A 20,000-nucleotide genomic window follows, 5' to 3' on the forward strand; every position below is an offset into this window, starting at 1 on the left:
CTATTTCCGGACAGTTTGAGACCTCAGTAACTTTTCACATTTAATTCCATGTCATCACGATCGAGACTGACACGTATCAGTTTCCGCATATGTCTCCGTCGAGCGCATTGACGATTGTGATGACATGGAATTAAAATTTATTGTAGTTGGAAAAATATATATATATATATATATACATACATATATATATATATATATACAAGCACCCGGCTGCGCCGGCCCTGGCTACGCCAGGGGTACTTGGCCTGCGGCGCTGCTCGCGCTGCTCGCGGCTTCCTGGGGGCGCCCCGCCGTTCCTCCAGGGGGCACCCCGCCGATCCTCCTGGGGGCGCCCCGCCGCTCGTGCTGGGGGCGCCCCGCCGTTTCTCCTGGGGGCGCCCGTCGATCCTCCTGGGGGCGCCCCGCCGATCCTCTGGGGGCGCCCCGCCGATCCTCTTGGGGGCGCCCCGCCGATCCTTCTGGGGGCGCCCCGCCGCTCCAGCTGGTGGGCGCCCCGCCGATCCTTCTGGGGGCGCCCCGCCGTTCCTCCTGGGGGCGCCCGGCCGATCCTCCTTGGGGCGCCCCGCCGCTCCTCCTGGGGGCAACCGGCCGATCCTCCTGGGGGAGCCCCGCCGATCCTCCTGGGGGCGCCACGCCGCTCCTCCTGGGGGCGCCCCGCCGCTCCTCCTGCTGGGGGCGCCCCGCCGCTCCCCCTGGGAGCGCCCCCGCCGATCCTCCTGGGGGCGCCCCGCCGATCCTCCTCGTAAAATTTTGGAAACATTGTACTATGCTCTGATTTCAACATCTGAAGTTGTTTACAGTTTTTCAACACTACATTTTTAATTATCTTCTTAGTGTTTATCACCCATTTCCAAAAATGTCTCTGTCTTTGTTTCTTAGCAGCAAAAGACTCCGGCATCTTTACACCGCGCCACTGCCCACAGGTGTCCCCAAAGTACCATGGACCCCGCCCCCCTGGCCAAGAATATTTTTATAGATACTTATATATATATATATATAAGTCTAAATAAAAAAAAATCTAAAAAACGCTGTGGACGCCGGGGACAGGTGGTATTACGGTGACACTTTGTCCTAAAAATAATCTTTGCAAATTCCTAGGTGAGTTTCAACTCGCTGATTGGCTGAGAGAGTGATGACATCACGGCAACGGAGACAACTGATTGGCCGAGAGCGGTGACGTCACGGCAACGGAGACGGCTGATTGGCTGAGAGCGGGACGAAAAAATAAAATTCTCCAAAATGTTTCAATGTCACGACGTCCCTAATCGAGTTGAACGGGGATCCGGCAAAAAGATTACAATGACGGATCCCGTGACACGGGCCATCCCTGTAAGGGTATAAATCGCATATACGCGATCGCGGGACTCGAGCGGATCTTTGGGACTCGAGCGGATCTAGAGGACTCGAGCCGATCTTTGGGACTCGAGCGGATCTAGAGGACTCGAGCGGATCTTTGGGACTCGAGCGGATCTTGAGGGCTCGAGCGGATCTTTGGGACTCGAGCGGATCTTGAGGACTCCAGCGGATCTACGGGACTCCACCAAAATATAGACTAAAAGCACGTGGGCGTAAGACTAAATAAAAATATTCTTCTAAAAAACGAAAATGACGGAAATAAAAGAGGTGAATAATTTACAGTTGTATATTTTATAGCCTTTGAAGGTGGGGCGTAGCCGCAGGCCAAGCCCCCCGGCGCAGCCGGGCTGGCGAAGCCAGGGGCTTGTATATATATATATATATATATATATGGACTTATCCGTTTATGTCTCAGGGATGACACTGAAGATAAGGTTGTTTTGGAAATTCGAAAAATATAAATTGTATTTCTTACCAAGAATGGACGCTTGGCAAGCAAGGTAGTAATGCATATGCGAAAAGGGCATAGGTGTTGTGGACAACAGATATGTGAAAATATATATTCATGTCTTTGAGCTCGATTTTTATGAAATGCAAGGATTAAGTGAAATATTCAACAGATTGATAAAACGTATATTCATGTACTTAACTGAGTTACATTTTTTATGAAGAAAACATGAAAACTGTAATTACATGAAAGTTACGAATAGCACATTAGAATAATAGTTAAGAAAATCGTCGTATGAGTTTGTAACATTATTTTACGGTTGGTGTGGTTGCGAAAGGTATTAAGTAAAAGCAAGTTTGTGTTCAGTCACTGTATTTGCAGACTACTATACAAACTTAGCAGGATAAAATCGTGTGACGACTTTCAGAGTAGATATTGGATGCGGCGTCATTCCGGAACGATGTAAGCGACGCCATATTCAGACTGCAATATATATATATTTCCTGTATATGTGGCAGAGGAAAGGCTATAGCAGAACGAATGTGTTAATAAAAGTACAACGTCTCGTTCAATAAAAAATTTATTCTCTTATATTTTTCAGCAGATGCCATATCCAAATAATTCTTTCAAAATACAGTTAATGTCTGCAAATGAATTTCAGTGGAGTAAATTGAACAGAGAAAAACATAATCAGCCGTCAGTCTATTAAACTAGACTCATTTATAGGAATCATTAACTCATAGACATACAACAAACTAGACACAACATTACAAGACAACGGACGATCCAGTCGCCCGCGCCAAACGGGTAGAGGACGCTCGCATCAGATACTGCCTCACTCACCACAGAGTAAACACCAGAAACGGGAAGACAAACTAACAGCGACACCGAGCGTAATGAGGTCGCAAAGTAAGAATGAGTGTGATATATAATGAAGGCATTGATGCAAGACACAAACTGAACGAATGTGAAGAAAGTGTATACTGTAAAGGTATGATGATAATGACGATGATGAAAATTAATACTAGAGGTGAAAACTAATGCCACCAATGATGTAACGATAACAACAATAATAGTAATTGTATATATAACAACAATAATAATGTGATCAAAACAATGGTAATCATAATATAATGGTGATAGTAATGATAATGATAATAACAGTAATATAATGACAATGAAAATAACAGCAATTAGAAGAATAATGAAAAGAATAACGATGATAATAAAATATTTGTAATTACAGTAATCATATTATTGTGAAAATTTAAAATTGTGATGATGCCAGTAATGATGATTATACTAACGATAACATTGATGATAATAATGTAATTTGATAAATTATGGTAATTTTGTTAACAACGATAGCATTAATGATTATGGTTTTTATTTTTTGAAGAACAGACATAAATAATTCCTATTATTGCTCCTTCAAAGAGCACATCTTATCATAAGTTATTTACCTTTATTATTGCCATATTACAATTAAAACTACAACAACAGAAGAACTGCTGGTACTGCACATGAGCCGGTAGCAATGTACTTACACTGTTATCATTAGAACCTCTTCATCTAACACCTTCCTATCAACCTCGTCTTTAATATAACTTACATAAAGCTAACTGTAAGAACTGTCCTAGATGCCAACACTAAGTACTTCTAGACTCCGCCTATCGCCTCCAACCCGATCATGCCCCGCCCACAATTGAAACCCTGTGATTGGTGGCTGGTGTGCTAAGGCGGGCTGTGATTGGTTTTTGGTTTTCTCCCCCCCCCCGACCTACCAATCACGTGGAACGGTGAGGGTGAACAAGGAAATCCAAGTATTTAAGATAACTGAACGTCACAAATGATAGTACAAATATATTTCTTTCCTAAAAAATCCCAGCAACAATTAGAATAACAAACAATGAAGAATAAGACATTTTCGCAATCTGAAATTCTATAACGTTTGATTCACACTATAATTGCATGTGCAAGTCACATATTAATGTGCACTGTCACCATGCGAAATGATTTTGGACAATGATAATGCCACTCAATGTTTGAAAGGAACACTTGCGATAGTGATAACAAAAGACAATCGGGTTCCGTGACTCGAGTCGGTTGCATTCATCGCTAATGGAGCGCATCGTGATGGTCATTTCTTCTTCACCACAATGACGTCAAAATGACGTCAAAGGTATTTGATCCTAAATGATGCCACTCATTAAAGACTTCAAAATAATCACACTCGAGAAACGGTAAAGTTTTAAGTCTACGTTTTGTATTTGATGCCATGGCGAAGTGAGACAGCGTAATGTTCAGTGACGCGTCGTCGACGTCGTCATTACACTGGGATCAAGACTATTAAACAACATTTCTTCCTCTTCTGCTACGATACCTTCTTTCTCGTAAACCGATGAATTCTGGGACTGATCCGTTCGGCTATGGCCGTTTTGACTGTATTTTATACTTCTACACCGAGGGAAGGCAGCCTGACAATCGAAATTATCCCTCCGCCCTAAACGAGCAGCCTTCAGTGAGTCGTTGAACCTACGAGGATCACTCCCGCCGAAGGCCGTGGCGGCCACGTTGGAAACCAAAGCCCCGAGGATTCGTCCGGCGGAGCCGAATTTTGTCGTGAGGTCGTTGTTGGCCTCACACAAGATCATGTCGGTGCATTGCTCAGGGTGGTCGGCGTCCCATGCGTCCAGTAGGTCGATCTATGGAGGGAGAGAAAGAAAATGTCGCAGATGCTTCCTTACTTGCTTGAGGGCGTATTTGTTTATTCATTTATTCATTTATCGATTTATCTATTTTGGGCCTAATTTCCTTCAGGACTACAACCTGTAAGTCTGTGTACGTATTTTGTGTTTCTGTATACCTGTTGGACTGCGTATCTGTTTGCCTGACGTGTCTTACCTTCTTGCCGGTCTGTGTGTCTGTCTGCACCTATCTACCAGTCGGTTTGTGTTCATGTTTTCCTGTTTGTGTCTATATTTGTTTGTATGTATTCCTGTTTGCACCCCCCCTCCTTCTGCCGCTCGTATGAATGTATGATTTGTATACAGCTGATATTTCATGGACTTAAAAGACAACCCCTATGGATCAGAGTCACTCGGTATTCTTTTATGATTGCAGACTCATCTCCCCTCAAGGATAGAAGCTCCGGTTACAGGAGACAAGACTGTTGGAGAACAACTCACCATGAGGGAGAGCACCGTGTGGGGCACGTGCTCGTAAAGGGCGTCCACGCCTCCATCAGAGAGGAATTGTAGGAGCTCTGACGAAGATGAGGACGAAGAGTCATCCCGCTTGCGACGAGCGCCACCTGCCGTGATCTGCTGGATGACATCCTGGTGGAGTAGAATAAGGAGGAGGGTGAGACGGGTAACCCGTAGGGTTGTGGTTGGTCACTAATAGGCTCTTGAATACCATTATTCCAATTGCCGTCTGAGGATTTTGTTCATCTCTGGAGGTATCCCCTTCCCCTCACTCAGTAAGGAAGATATTAAGGTACCCTATTTTACAATGAGTCATTTTTATCAATATCAAATACCCCAGATAGACGTCTAGACAATTCTTGGTCGCCAACGAAAATTCGGAGAGGAAAAATTGGCAAAAACTATAAAAGGGGGGTAGGGCGGTCTTAACGGTGTACTAAGCAGATTCAAACTCCATTTGCTATTTAAACCTCACACCTAGCCAACGGTCGTGGAGATCCAAATTCCCCCTGCTATTCAATCATCACACCAAACCAACGGTCTAATTCCCTCTGTCGCCGCACACCGACCCAACGGTCGTGGAGATTCAAAACACCTTTCCTATAACGTCACACCGAACCAACGGGCATGCAGATTTGAAATCCCTCTGTCGTCGGTTACATTCCAATCACATTTGCTATCTAACTCCACACTGAGCCAAAGGTCATACAGATTCAAAATACCTTTTGTATTCAACAAGTACAAGGAAACCACGCACCCCCTGACAACAGTAAAAAAAAAAAAAAAATAAAAAAAAATAAAAAAAAAAAAAAATCCACAGCTTTCGCAAGAGCCGTTGCAGTGCTGACGACACAGTAAGAAAACGCGATAAACAAACGAACAAATAAATAGATAGACAAATGATTCGAATGTCTGCTTGCTTACCTGCACGATGTTCAGGAGGAAGAGGAAGGCTAACAGTGCAACAGCCGAGGCGTTGACGTATCCTGAAGCGCAGGTGAGCCTACGCAAAGAGGTGGGGCGAATAGTAATACAATATATATATATATATATATATATATATATATATATATATATATATATATATATATATATATATATATATGGCGCATTTGTAAACCACACAGAAAACCCACAGACGGAATGAAAGAAAAACTTGGCAGTTGACAGCCAAATTACAGAAGTTAGCGTTCTCCCAAACTTTTATTTCACTCCGAATGTGGGTTTTCTGTAATATGTTATGTATGTATATATGTATATATATATATATATATATACATATATATATATATATATATATATATATATATATATGCGTAAATAACCACTAGGAAAAAGTAAACTAAAGAAGCAGAGCGCTTTCGTGTAATTACATCTTCAGTGCAGATACAAAGAAGGAATTATAAGATGAAGAAACAAGGTACAGAATATATGACATAGTGAAGAGGGCATTCGGAGAGGTAGTGGAAGAAGTACACGTGACGGACGTATGGGCCGTCCTGGTAGCCAACAAGTATGGGACGTTTGGGCCGTCCTAGTAACCAACAAGTATGGGACAACTGCTCATAATTTATATTACAATTCAAACAATTTTGAAATTTCATGAGAAATAAAACTATCTAATTTGTACAAACCTTGATGAAGATTAACATTTATCCCCTTATTTGTGAACACACGCTCCTAGTGTTTTTATTGCATATATATATATATATATATATATATATATATACATATATATATATATATATACATACATACATATATATATATGTATACATACACACACATTGTTTATATGTATATATATATATATTATATATATATATATATATATGCAGGATTCACCAGTAAAGATAAACTAACAAAGCAGAGCGCTTTCGCGTATTTACATTTAGTACTAGTCTAATGTAAATACACGAAAGAGCTTTGTTTCATTAGTTTATTTTTCTGGTGGTTACTCCTGTATTTGTAAGCACAAGCTTCTAGTGTTTTTATTACACACACATACACTCATATATATATATATATATATATATATATATATATATATATATACATACATATATATACACATGTACATACATACATATATATATATATATATATATATATATATATATATATATATGATGTATTAGATATCACGTTCTGTAGATGTACATTGAAAAGTAAGTACACTTGTGATTTCTATGAAGATCAATATCCCAATAACTTGAACTCGAACGTTTGGGCTCCCCCTAAAGCCCCTTCCACACCTTTCCCTAGGTAGGGATCCCACCGGGGGGGGGGGGAGGAGTGCGAAGGGGAGTAGGTTCCTCCCCGAAGAGGCGAAGACTCACCCATATCCACTTTCGCTGGCGTAGCCTCCGTATTCAGACGCTGCCCCGAGCGAACCGAAACCTGGGGTCAGAGATGGAGACATGATGTCAAGAGCGTGGTTGTTATCAATTGTTATTTCTACTCCCACTACTTCCAATAATAAATATACATAACTCTATCTGTATGCAAAGGTATTGTTTTTACTACTACCACTATTAATACTACTACTTATAGTAAACAGTAATAATTAGATCTATATACCAAGGCCTCTTCCCCCTTTATGTACAAGGTAGCCAGCCAGCCACTCCCATCCGCCATTCATAGTTTCCTTGTCATCTTTGCTACTCGTGGGTGAAGGATAATCCCTGTCTGCTCCGTAAGGAATCAAGACGACTTCTAATAGATAATAATAACACTAAAATTGTTACTATTACCGCTATTGTTATCAATGTTATTATTATTATTAGTAGTATTTGTATATATTTCCCAGCAATAACCAGTGTTTCTATGGCGAAAATATCGTTCTAAAGAGGTGTGTTAACAGAGGCTGCAAAGGAAAGTTTTAACGAGGGCATCAGGAAACATAGTAGAAGCTGAAAACGATCAGTGTTTTTTTTTTTTTTTTTTATCTCCTCTGAACAAGAACGCCGAGCGACTGGTCCGTAAGGGGCGGGGGTTCAGAAACTTGATGGAGGACGCGAGTAGTTCAATCCACGCTAAGGTTGTTTGTCCTCTGCAGCCACAAAGTGTGTGACTTCGCCGCCCATGCGCTGAACGACTTATGTGACACATGTCACGCATGCGCACACACACGCGCGCCCGTACGACACCATCGTGAGCAAGCAGGTTGGAGTGTGAAGGGGTTGCTTGCTTGAGCGGCCCAATTAATGAGGCGTCCTGTACGACATGTCATGTGCAAACGTGTTGCGAGACGGGTCGCCCATTCACCCAAGCCCCGCACAGTTACCGATTCTCCATCCCCCAGTAACAGAAAGCCTGCCTCTCTCTCTCTCTCTCTCTCTCTCTCTCTCTCTCTCTCTCTCTCTCTCTCTCTCTCTCTCTCTCTCTCTCTCTCTCTCTCTCTCTCTCTCTCTCTCTCTCTCTCTCTCTCTCTCTCTCTCTCTCTCTCTCTCTCTCTCTCTCTCTCTCTCTCTCTCTCTCTCTCTCTCTCTCTCTCTCTCTCTCTCTCTCTCTCTCTCTCTCTCTCTCTCTCTCTCTCTCTTAGGCAAGTTCCTCCCGCCGTGATGGGCAGGCTCCGTCTACCCTTGTCAGTGGACCGTTTAAGATAAACGAATAGATAAATAGATTAGAAAACCTAAGATGAGGACACAACGTACTTGTCGAGTCATAGGGCGACGTGTAAAACTCGTCCTTTCTTCTTCCGCTGCTGAAGTCAGACTCGTAGTTGTAGTCCAATTTGGAGTTGTATCCGGACTTGGAATTAAATCCAGAATCTGAGGAACCGGAACCGGAGCCGGAGCTGGAGCCCCGCCTGTTGCCTGCTGAAGAAAAAGGAACATGCAAAACAAAACTGAGCTTTCCACGAAAAAATGGCGGGACAGTAGACATTTCTCACTATAGCATGCTACTTTTTTCTACTTTGAGTAAAAACGACTTCGGTTATGATCTCTTGTTTTTCAGATTTCCAAATGTCAAATTACTTTTGCTTCATATAGTGAGTAGCCGAATGACGAACTAAGATAAGTTAAACCTAAAATATGAATGTTAGACACATTGGTGAGATGTTCTAACGGAAGTCTAGAATTTTGTAACAGAAGTCGCAGCCAAAGCATGCTAGCCTGGTGTGCCGCCACCTTTAGTCAGATTTATGGAAGAATTCATAAAAACGAAATTAATCGGATTATGCAGCTGAATTTAAGGATTTTTTTTTTATCAATGGAAGTAAAGAAACGGAATCCCATAAGCATAGCTCCAACCCTGTATATTACAATTAGGCAAACACGCACACACACATACACGCACATGCACACACACAAGTATTGTAGAATTCCCTGAATCCGAATGGACCTCATTGTGCACAATGATCTCAACCACCATCACCATCCTGTTCTCATGGAAGGGCGCGCCCACCGAATCATTATGACACTGGTCGCTTTTTCCTTCGACATCCGATTCATTGGCGGCACCGTCCACTTCCAGAACTTTATCCGCCGTAAAATCACTATGACAAACGATTTTGTTTTCTCAACAATTTAGATAGAATGCCATTTGATATGCTGGAGGAAAATTAATTTCATCCAGTATATCAGGTCCCCAGCACCCCGGAAGCTGCGGGCTTCAAATCTGCTTCAACAGTCGGAGGAAAAATAACCTAGTGTGATGACGCCTTGAGACACCACCATGTGCCCCACAAAAAGGAATGATGCACCAGGTGGCGCCTTCTCCCGCCGCCTTTGACACTGGTGTCGTGTCACATGGCGTCACTTTTCGGCGACGCGCCCCGAATGCTGCAGACTCCCAGTCAGGTCATTTCGCAGCGGTGGGGGTGGGGGTGGGGTGGGGGGAGCACTGAGGCTCTGGCGTCATTGGGTCCCGATATAAACTAAAGTGACTCGTGTTCATGGCTGTGTGGTTGCCTAACTACTCTCACACAACCCGAACGCGAGCCCATTCCAGCCACTTGTTCATCTTCACTCTACCCGTTATATGTATATAAATTCTCTTACACCAAGTGACGTCACACACAAGCCACCCCCTTTGTGCGCGAGCTGAATAGGTACTAATAGACGTCTTGATACTCACTGTTGCGGCTCTTCTGCAGGGCTTGGAACACATCATTCATGTCATAGGACGGGCGTGGCTCACTGCCCCACCGGCTCGAATCCCGATACCCTGGATTGCCGTACCTCTGCCCCGGCCCCGGACGACCCTGCCGGTAGGCCTCCGGATTGGGGAGCTCCTCCGCCACCTCGACTTCTTCCTCGCTGCGAACTCCCGTGATGAAGGTGACGAGGAGCAGCGCCAGGAGGCGGAGACTCGCGGTGTGTCGCAGCTTCATTCCTGGGCGGCGGTACATGGTGTGGGTCAGAGAGAAGAGAAGGTGGAATGAGGTCAGGGGTTCACCACGAGGACAAGGGGTAACCGAAGATTAGCTCCACAAACTTAGGGAAAAAATCCCCCATCCCCCGCCATCGTACAGATAATTCTAGGGACTTTACTAGTGACATCTCCTACGGACCAGACTCACGCATCGTTATTTTATGATTGAAGACTAGAACTAGTATATTCACAATTCCCTGGGCGGACACATAAATGAGACTTGGTACGTAAGGCTTCATGCGCACCTATGTTAGCATCCAGTCAGAAACGCCTGGCTCCTTATTCAGACAACACACGCACGCGGACGTTCCTACTACGTCCACACGCTACCCTTACACCTAAAGGTGGGACATTCACCCCTGTATATAGGGTAGAAGAGAACACATCAGTAGGCCTGTGACAACCCATAGCAAAGTGCTACGCGCTACGGTACTCGCTTCTTTCCCTGTGAGGCAATATCGCACCGAGGAGTCACAGAGAGAGAAGAGGAGGGTGACAGAACGGAGCGAGAATAGAAGTTCAAAATGACTGGCATTCATTTTTATGTGTGGCTGTGTCTCCTGTCATAAAGGAGTGCTGGATGACTATGGTCCGTAGGGGTGTCGCTGAAGTTCTTAAGATATTGACTACACAAAAGTTGTGTAGTCCGTACCCCAAACGGGACTTCTGCGCTCGTAAACCAGTTAACTGCATCTTATTTGAGTCGGTCTCTGTGCCGCGGGCAGTGGTAGAAACTTTATTTTATTAAACCAATTGAACATTCTCATACTCTGGCCGCGTCCGGCGCCGCCGCATAGTGTGACACCGGTATAAGTGATCCCATCCACAGTACGATTTGGTCTTTAGGTCACCGGGCAGATCTGGTCGGATCCGACCAGCTTGGATCATGAATGTCGGTCGGACAAACCAAAATCAGTACATACACGATTCAATCTCATCGGATCCAGTGGTCTCAAGACCAAATCGCACTGTGGATGGGGACCCTGAAACTCATCCGTGGTTGCCAGCATCGGGTTGAAAAAGGTACACAGGTCTGGACAGGGTGTCCTGGAAATTAACACAAATGCATCACCAACTTTTCACAAGTCCTTAACCGCCAGAACAAACTTTTCACGAGTCCGCAACACACAAAAGTTCACCGTTACTCCCATTCGGTTTATCACCGAGGGGGGAGTTGTTGGCTAACAACTGTGTCCCTTTTCAGGACAGTTCCTGTCCTTTCTTGAAACCCTGTGTCACTTTTCCCAGCTCTGTCCAAGCCAAAGAAAGAACAAAAGGGGTTTCCTAGAGATGCTCTCTACTGACCGGACTGAATTTAACCAATAATGAAGTATTTTAAACATATTTACACGGAGTTAATTCAGGTTGAACCCTTACACTGACGTTCCAGTCAGAACTGTCTTTTTCATCGGCACATGTCCTTTTTTTAGCAAACCTGAGTGAGGTTGTTGCAGCTACGATTAATATCACAAGTGTGTGGGTAGCGGTGGGGTGGAGTGGAGGTTATTTTAGGTAAAAATGGCTCTAGAGGTGGTAGAGGGTCATAAATATGGCACTCCTTGGACAGGAGTGAAAAAAAGTCGACCCGTTGAGCAGAAGTGGCGGTGGATGTAATTTGTGACGTAGCTGGAGGCATGGAGTGTAACGGCTGGGTGTCAGGCGACGTAACGGCAGCCGGGGATAAAAGGCGAGGGTGGGGGTTAAGAGGGAGGTTCCTGGAAACGCGTCTGGGTAGTGGGGAGTTGTTTTGTAACGGTTTTGATATTGCTGTGGATTCTACGTTTGTTTTCCTCTATGTATCCATTTGATTATCTATTTATCTTCGTATCTATAACTTTATATATGAATAATGGGATATCTATGAGCCACCAATATATATATATATATATATATATATATATATATATATACAATATATATATATAAATATATACATGTGTGTGTGTGTGTGTGTGTGTGTGTGTGTGTGTGTGTGTGTGTGTGTGTGTGTGTGTGTGTATACAACACTGACTGGGTCCCAGTGATTAGAGATACATTTTAATAACCACAATGCACTTTAATTCTAAGCCATCAACATCGGGAGACCGGATGGAGGCCACATGCAGAAATTGAAATGCAGTACTGCCGAGGACTCGAACTCAGCAATCACGTGACAAGTGTCGTAGTAACTTACCAACTACGCTATCAAGACAGCGTAGTCGGTAAGTTATTACGGTACTTGTGATGTGATTGCTGAGTCCGCGTCCTCGACAGTACTGCATTTCAATTTCTGCATGTGGCCTCCATCCGACCTCCCGATGTTGATGGCTCAGAATTAAAGTGCATTGTGGTTGTTATGTATATATATATATATATATATATATATATGCATGTATCATGAGAAATCACATAAACTCGTGATTCTAAATATGCGGAAAAACCACCAAGGAAAAAGAAAAACTGATGACCAAGCGCTTTCGTCTATTCAGACATCCTCAGGGTACATAGAAAAGAAAAAGTACACAAGAATATATACAAAGAGTATGAGGTCAGGGAAGGAACCAGGAGAGGTTGCGAGGATCTAATGTCAACCTGACCCGTTCGCGGCAGCGGACGTTTGGGCTACTACTTTTTTCACAATAAAATTGTCTAACTTATACATACCATGACTTAAATTTAAGTTATTGACAAATGTATCTTTGATCAGACTGGATTCTATTATATTTCTCGTCAAATATGACTTATCTTTAACAATTTCTTTAGCACCCTCCCAATTTATACAATGATTAAAATCCCTTAGGTGAATAAATAAGGCATTAGACATTTGCCCACTCTTGACGCTATACTGATGTTGTTTTAACCTTACTTTTAATTCTTTTCCAGTCTGACCAATATAGCATTTGTCGCAATTTTTACATGGAATTGAATATATACATCCTTCTTCCTTATATGGAGAGTTTTTAATTAAAAGACTTCTAACTGTATTGGAGTTCTTAAATGCTACTTGAATGTTGAAAGTCTTAAGAATATGTGGTAGTTTGACGAAATTCTCGTTGAAAGGCAGTACAAGTAGGTTCTTTACATTAAAAGTTTTACTAGCTTTTTCCTCGTAGAAAGATTTCTTAGCCGATTTATAAGAAATCTCCACGAGGTGCTTAGGATATTTTAATTTTGAAGCTATGTTAGATATTCTTAAGAGTTCATCATCCAAAAACTCCGGACTGCAAATTCTATGGGCTCTCAGAAACATTGATGACAACACTGACATCTTTGTCCTGCAATGATGAGACGAATAAAAATGTACGTATGAAAGAACATTGGTGGGTTTTCTATAGACATCAAATTTGAAGGACCTTTCCTTTCTGTAAATCATAACATCAAGGAAAGGTAAATGATCATTTTCTTCTATTTCCATGGTAAATTTAATGGAAGGGACCAAGGCATTGAGTTTAGTTAAGAACAAAGTAGGATCATCATTTGCAGGCCAAATACATAAGATATCATCAATGTATCTGTACCATGTGACAAAATGGGGGAGAATCTTAGGTAATAATTTAGTTTCAAAAAATTCCATGTAAAGATTGCTTAGAACTGGAGAAAGTGGGTTACCCATAGCCATACCAAACTTTTGCTGGAAAAAATTACCGTCAAATACAAAATATGAGTCAACAATGCATAATTTAATTAATTCAATGATAGTGGTGGTAGGCAGTGGCAACTCATGTTTCTTCAATTCTTCTTCAAGATACAACAATAAATCAAAAACCGGTACACGAGTAAATACCGAGGTAACATCATAACTTATTAACTTAAAATGGTAATTTAAATTTAGGTTGTTAAGCTTATCAACTAACTCTACATTGTTCTTAATGTGGCTACTAGAGATGGAGCCTACAAGAGGACTTAAGATAGACACTAGCCACTTAGATAACTTATAACTGGCAGATCCTATAGAACAAGTAATAGGTCTCACCGGGTTATTAGGCTTATGAGTTTTGATTAATCCATACATGTATGGCAAAGAAGGTGAGGTGGATGAAAACTCTTTAATTAAGTGGTCATGACCTTTTAAAAGTTGTTTTAATTTTGATCAAAATTAAAATATCCTAAGCACCTCGTGGAGATTTCTTATAAATCGGCTAAGAAATCTTTCTACGAGGAAAAAGCTAGTAAAACTTTTAATGTAAAGAACCTACTTGTACTGCCTTTCAACGAGAATTTCGTCAAACTACCACATATTCTTAAGACTTTCAACATTCAAGTAGCATTTAAGAACTCCAATACAGTTAGAAGTCTTTTAATTAAAAACTCTCCATATAAGGAAGAAGGATGTATATATTCAATTCCATGTAAAAATTGCGACAAATGCTATATTGGTCAGACTGGAAAAGAATTAAAAGTAAGGTTAAAACAACATCAGTATAGCGTCAAGAGTGGGCAAATGTCTAATGCCTTATTTATTCACCTAAGGGATTTTAATCATTGTATAAATTGGGAGGGTGCTAAAGAAATTGTTAAAGATAAGTCATATTTGACGAGAAATATAATAGAATCCAGTCTGATCAAAGATACATTTGTCAATAACTTAAATTTAAGTCATGGTATGTATAAGTTAGACAATTTTATTGTGAAAAAAGTAGTAGCCCAAACGTCCGCTGCCGCGAACGGGTCAGGTTGACATTAGATCCTCGCAACCTCTCCTGGTTCCTTCCCTGACCTCATACTCTTTGTATATATTCTTGTGTACTTTTTCTTTTCTATGTACCCTGAGGATGTCTGAATAGACGAAAGCGCTTGGTCATCAGTTTTTCTTTTTCCTTGGTGGTTTTTCCGCATATATATATATATATATATATTATATATATATACAGTATGTGTGTGTGTGTGTGTGTGTGTGTGTGTGTATTCACCTTGGTCTTCTATGGATCACGTGTTGGATTCGTGATCGACAGCTATTTCCCTCCCGGAAGAGAGCTCAGAGCTCGTATGACCGATCTATGGGTAATGCTATGACCTTTCACACACACACGCAACTTCCCGCCCACGAGAGTCAGAGTAACGACCCGAAGCGCAGCGATACCGAAATAATTTCGGCCCTGGGGAGGATTCGAACCAGCTACTGCGAGCACCACCGTACTTCCCAGTCCAGTGCTCTACCAACCGCGCTACCGAGTCGTGTGTGTGTGTGTGTGTATATATGTTTATATATGTATATATATATATATATATATATATATATACTCGTATATGTATATATGTGTATATATATATATATATATATTGTGTGTGTGTGTGTGTGTGTGTGTGTGTTTACATATATATGTATGTATATATATATATATATATATATATATATATATATATATATACATACATATACCAAAGCTTTTTCCCCCTTACAAGGGAGGTAGCCAAAAAGGAAAAGGCATAAAATCATTCCCACCCATTCCATCCCTGAATACACTCCACACCTCTCCACCCTCCCTCTTATCTGAGCACCTCCTGGATGACGGGTCACCCCTGCACCTTGTCCACTGCCCTGGGTCAGAAGCAGTGTCGCAAGACACAGCACATCCACAGCAAGGCCGCTTCATTAAATCGGCGACCCCCCCTCCCCGTCCCCCCATGCATAAAAGGAGAAGACGGGGAGAAACCCCTTCGGGCTGCGTCAAATTTTGCTCACACATACTACCTCACCCCCCATCCCCCCGCCCATTCCACCCCATGCATCACAACATCATCCATACACAACCATTCCCCACTCACCCCCGTCTTCCGTCCTCTTCCGTCCTTCCTCACCAGACACTCCCCTCTTCCCGAAAGACCTCTTCACCCCATCCATCCACCTCATCCTAGGACGTCCCCTCATGTTCACTCCTTCCACATCTGCCTTCCACACCTCTTTTACTAGTCTTTCTTCACTCATTCTTTCCATGTGTCCAAACCATCCTAATACTCTTTCATCAACCCTATCTCCCAACTCCCTTTCCACCCCTGTTCTTCTCCTCACCTCCCCATGTCTCACTCTATCCAGCCTAGCAACCCCCATCATACTTCTCAGACACCTCATCTCAAACACATTCAAACTCCTTCTCTCTTCCTCTCTTATGTTCCATGTTTCTGCCCCATACAGTGCTGTTGGCACAATCACTCCTTCATACAGTCTCCTCTTAGCATCCATTCCCAAATGTCTATTCCTCATTACACTCTTTAATCCACCAAGGCATTTACTCGCTTCTCTCAATTTACATTCAACCTTCACCTTCACTCCACCTTTTCCTGCCACATTTGCATCCAAGTATCTAAAACTATCCACTTCCTCCAGTCGCTCTCCCTTAATGCTCACTTCCAGTCTACTGCCACTTTCACCCCTTGTACATCTCATCACCTTACTTTTGCCTACATTTATCTTTAACTTTCTTCTATCACATACTCTCCCAAACTCTGTCACCAACCTCCTCAGTCCCGCCTCCGATCCTGCCACAAGCGCAGTATCGTCAGCAAACAACAGCTGGCTCACCTCCCACTTTTCTCCATTTTCTTTAACCATCTCCAATCCCTGACCCACCATCCCTGCATTTACCTCTCGCACCACCCCATCCATGTATAAGTTGAACAGCCGGGGCGACATAACGCATCCTTGACGAAGTCCCACCTTTACCTCGAACCACTCACTCTCTCCATTTCCAATCCTGACACAAGCTCTACTACTCTCATAAAAACTCTTGACAGCTCCTAAAAGCTTTCCTCCTATCCCATATATCTGCATAACCTCCCACAGTGCCTTTCTGTCTACCCTATCGTAAGCCTTTTCCAGAACCATAAAAGCCCAAAAAACATCCTTCCCCTTTCCTATAGCTTTCTCACATATTTGTCTCACCACAAAGATCTGATCTACACAACCTCTACCCGTCCCAAATCCACACTGTTCCTCACCAATATATATATATATATATATATATATTAACCTACATAGATATACATATGTATGTATGTATATATATATATATATATATATATATATGCGCGCGCGCGTGTGTGTGTGTGTGTGTGTGTGTGACTAGGAAACACGGGAGTTTTAATCTGAGTTTATTCCTGACTAATTTCGCAGGTATGCGAAACTAGTCAGGAATAAAATCAGACTAAAACTCCTGTGTTTCCTACTCCACTTAAGTCAACCTGTCAGAATGTCTCAACAAAATATGTGTGTGTGTGTGTATGTATATATATATATATATATATGTATATATATATAAATGTATGTATATATATATATATGTTTATATGTATATATATATATATATGATATTGTCTAGTACCTTTATTGTCACCATGTAATTTTTGTTATTCCAGTTATATCTTGTTATTGTCTAGTACCTTTACTGTTACCATGTAATTTTTGTTATTTCAGTTATATCTTGATAATGTCTTGTTTAAGACGAAACGTTGATATCAAATAAGAACAAATGGAAGAATATAGAGACCTAGTTTCAATCCACCCATTCAATGGAAAATCTCTTATCAGGAAAATCGAGAATACGAAGAAAAGTCTGAACAACTACAACAATATATAAATGTATGTATATGTATATATATGTTTATATATGTATATGTATATATAGTATATATATATATGTATATATAATATATATATATATGTATATATATGTTTATATATGTATATGTTTATATATATGTATATATATAAATGTATGTATATATATATATATATATATACTGTATATATATATGTATATACATGTATGTATATATATATATATATGTGTATATACATGTGTATATACATATATATATATATATTTATCTATATGTACATATATATATATATATATTATATATATATATATATGATTGTATATATATATATATATGTATATATATATATATATATATATGTGTGTGTGTGTGTGTGTGTGTGTGTGTGTGTGTGTGTGTGTGTGTGTGTGTGTGTGTGTGTGTGGAAATTCTGTCAGTTAAAGGTGCAACTCATGATCCCCGCCGATAGGAGACCTTTTGACCCATAACGAGGTCATCATCATGCACTAAGGGTACGCGTCATCTAACTCACGCGTCGACACCAACCGTCACAGTTTCTCCGAGCAAGATCCAGTCACGCTTCCCATTGCAAGAAGCTCTGGGCAGAATCAGTCTCTCTCTCCCAGCCATGAGTTCTAGGGGGCGTCCCCTTCGTCTTCTTGATTGATGGTCCTCTTAGAATCAACGACAGGAAACCGTGCCACATGATGCCCATATAGCTGGAGCTGACATTCACGAGTCATGCTGGTGATGGGCCTAAACTGGGTCCTACAGTACAGTCTCTGGTTTGATACAAACTCATTCCGGAGACACGCCATGATTCTCCGATGGCACTTGGATACTTTCAGGTCAGCATCCAGTACCCATGTCTCACAGCAACTTGATGATTCAGATCTTAGTCCTGTATAAATATCGACAACGCCATATACTCTAGTTGAGCGAATCCATAACACTGTAGGCCATCCCAGTCATTCATAATACTTCCTGACATGACCTCACATTGTTACATGATAAACTACCAAAGTATGTGGAGCTTTGCAAGACCTTACTGTCTTCATCACATATATGGACGAACTGAGCTGGACCTTCCAGTAGGCCGCCAAACGCCTGGACCTTGGTCTTGGTCCAAGAGACCTGGAATCGAGGCCGTCTTGTCTCCTTCTTCCAGTGACTCAAACGCGGTAACCAGGACCTCCAACAATTCCATAAGGGCAGTATAATTGGTAAAGACAAGGTCGATGACCTTGGGGTTGTCAATAAATACTCCGCGATGACCCTGATCAACAACTCCGTCCCAAACCATGCAATAAAAAAACATGGGGGGGGGGAGTACTCACCCCTGGTTTGCTCCAAAATAGAAATGGAAGGAGCCGTCCACATTTCACAGCACTCCCTACCTCAGAGTATAGACCAGATCAATAATCCTCTCAGGAATCCCACAAATCCACAGAAGATCCCAGAATAGCCCCACAAACTACCGAATCAAGCGCCTTGAGATAATCAAAGCTGCAAGCAACCCTAGTCAGCGCTCCACAAGAACACGAAGAACAAGGATCCAATCACTTGTTGACTTACCGGGCGTGAACCCAAAATGCTCAGGACTGAAACTTTAACAGGTGGGAGGAAGCTCATACTAGCAACAGATGGGCGAGGACCTTATCCGGCACAGTGAGCTATACAATACAGCGGTAGTTGTTGCAATACTGTCAGTCCCCCTTCCAGATAGGGACGACCAGACCCATTTTCCAGTCAGAAGGAATGGTACCGGACTGCCAAACGTCATCCAGCAGTTCGGAGGTAGAAAAACGAAAAGCAACGAAATAAACAAACAGTCAAATCGCCATAATAAAACAAAACAGAAACCAATGCATAGACATTACAGCATTTCGCTTCTTGTGTTTGTATGCATGTGCATTTTAAAAATTCGAGCTGTATATTCTCCCCATAGGATCACGATACCACCAGAAGATATAATTAGATTATCTTCACTTTTGCAGAGAACTGGCTCAATAATTAACGGCCGCATCCTGTCTGTACAACGCTGCACCGCACTGCATTTGTTGCGCTGGTACGAT

The 20,000-nt window shown here is 41.9% G+C and overlaps 1 protein-coding gene across 2 annotated transcripts in view; it reads right to left on the reverse strand.

Moving 5' to 3' along the window:
* Positions 1-2,366: 2,366 nt before the first annotated feature.
* Positions 2,367-20,000, reverse strand: part of LOC143020391 (uncharacterized) — an 18,070-nt gene continuing 436 nt past the window's right edge. The window contains exons 2-7 of one of the 2 annotated variants that reach the window (XM_076176814.1): positions 10,093-10,350; positions 8,667-8,828; positions 7,350-7,410; positions 5,935-6,013; positions 4,993-5,142; positions 2,367-4,509 (exon numbers count right to left, since the gene is read on the reverse strand). In XM_076176814.1, coding sequence (XP_076032929.1) covers positions 4,108-4,509; positions 4,993-5,142; positions 5,935-6,013; positions 7,350-7,410; positions 8,667-8,828; positions 10,093-10,348 — 1,110 coding nt within the window. In that variant the 5' untranslated portion in view covers positions 10,349-10,350 and the 3' untranslated portion in view covers positions 2,367-4,107. Of the gene's footprint in view, positions 4,510-4,992; positions 5,143-5,934; positions 6,014-7,349; positions 7,411-8,666; positions 8,832-10,092; positions 10,351-20,000 lie in introns of both variants that reach the window. The other variant, XM_076176805.1, reaches the window with a different exon arrangement.

This window comes from Oratosquilla oratoria, chromosome 3 (genome assembly GCF_046742065.1).
Source record: "Oratosquilla oratoria isolate Oo_2021 chromosome 3, ASM4674206v1, whole genome shotgun sequence".
NCBI lineage: Eukaryota > Metazoa > Arthropoda > Malacostraca > Stomatopoda > Squillidae > Oratosquilla > Oratosquilla oratoria.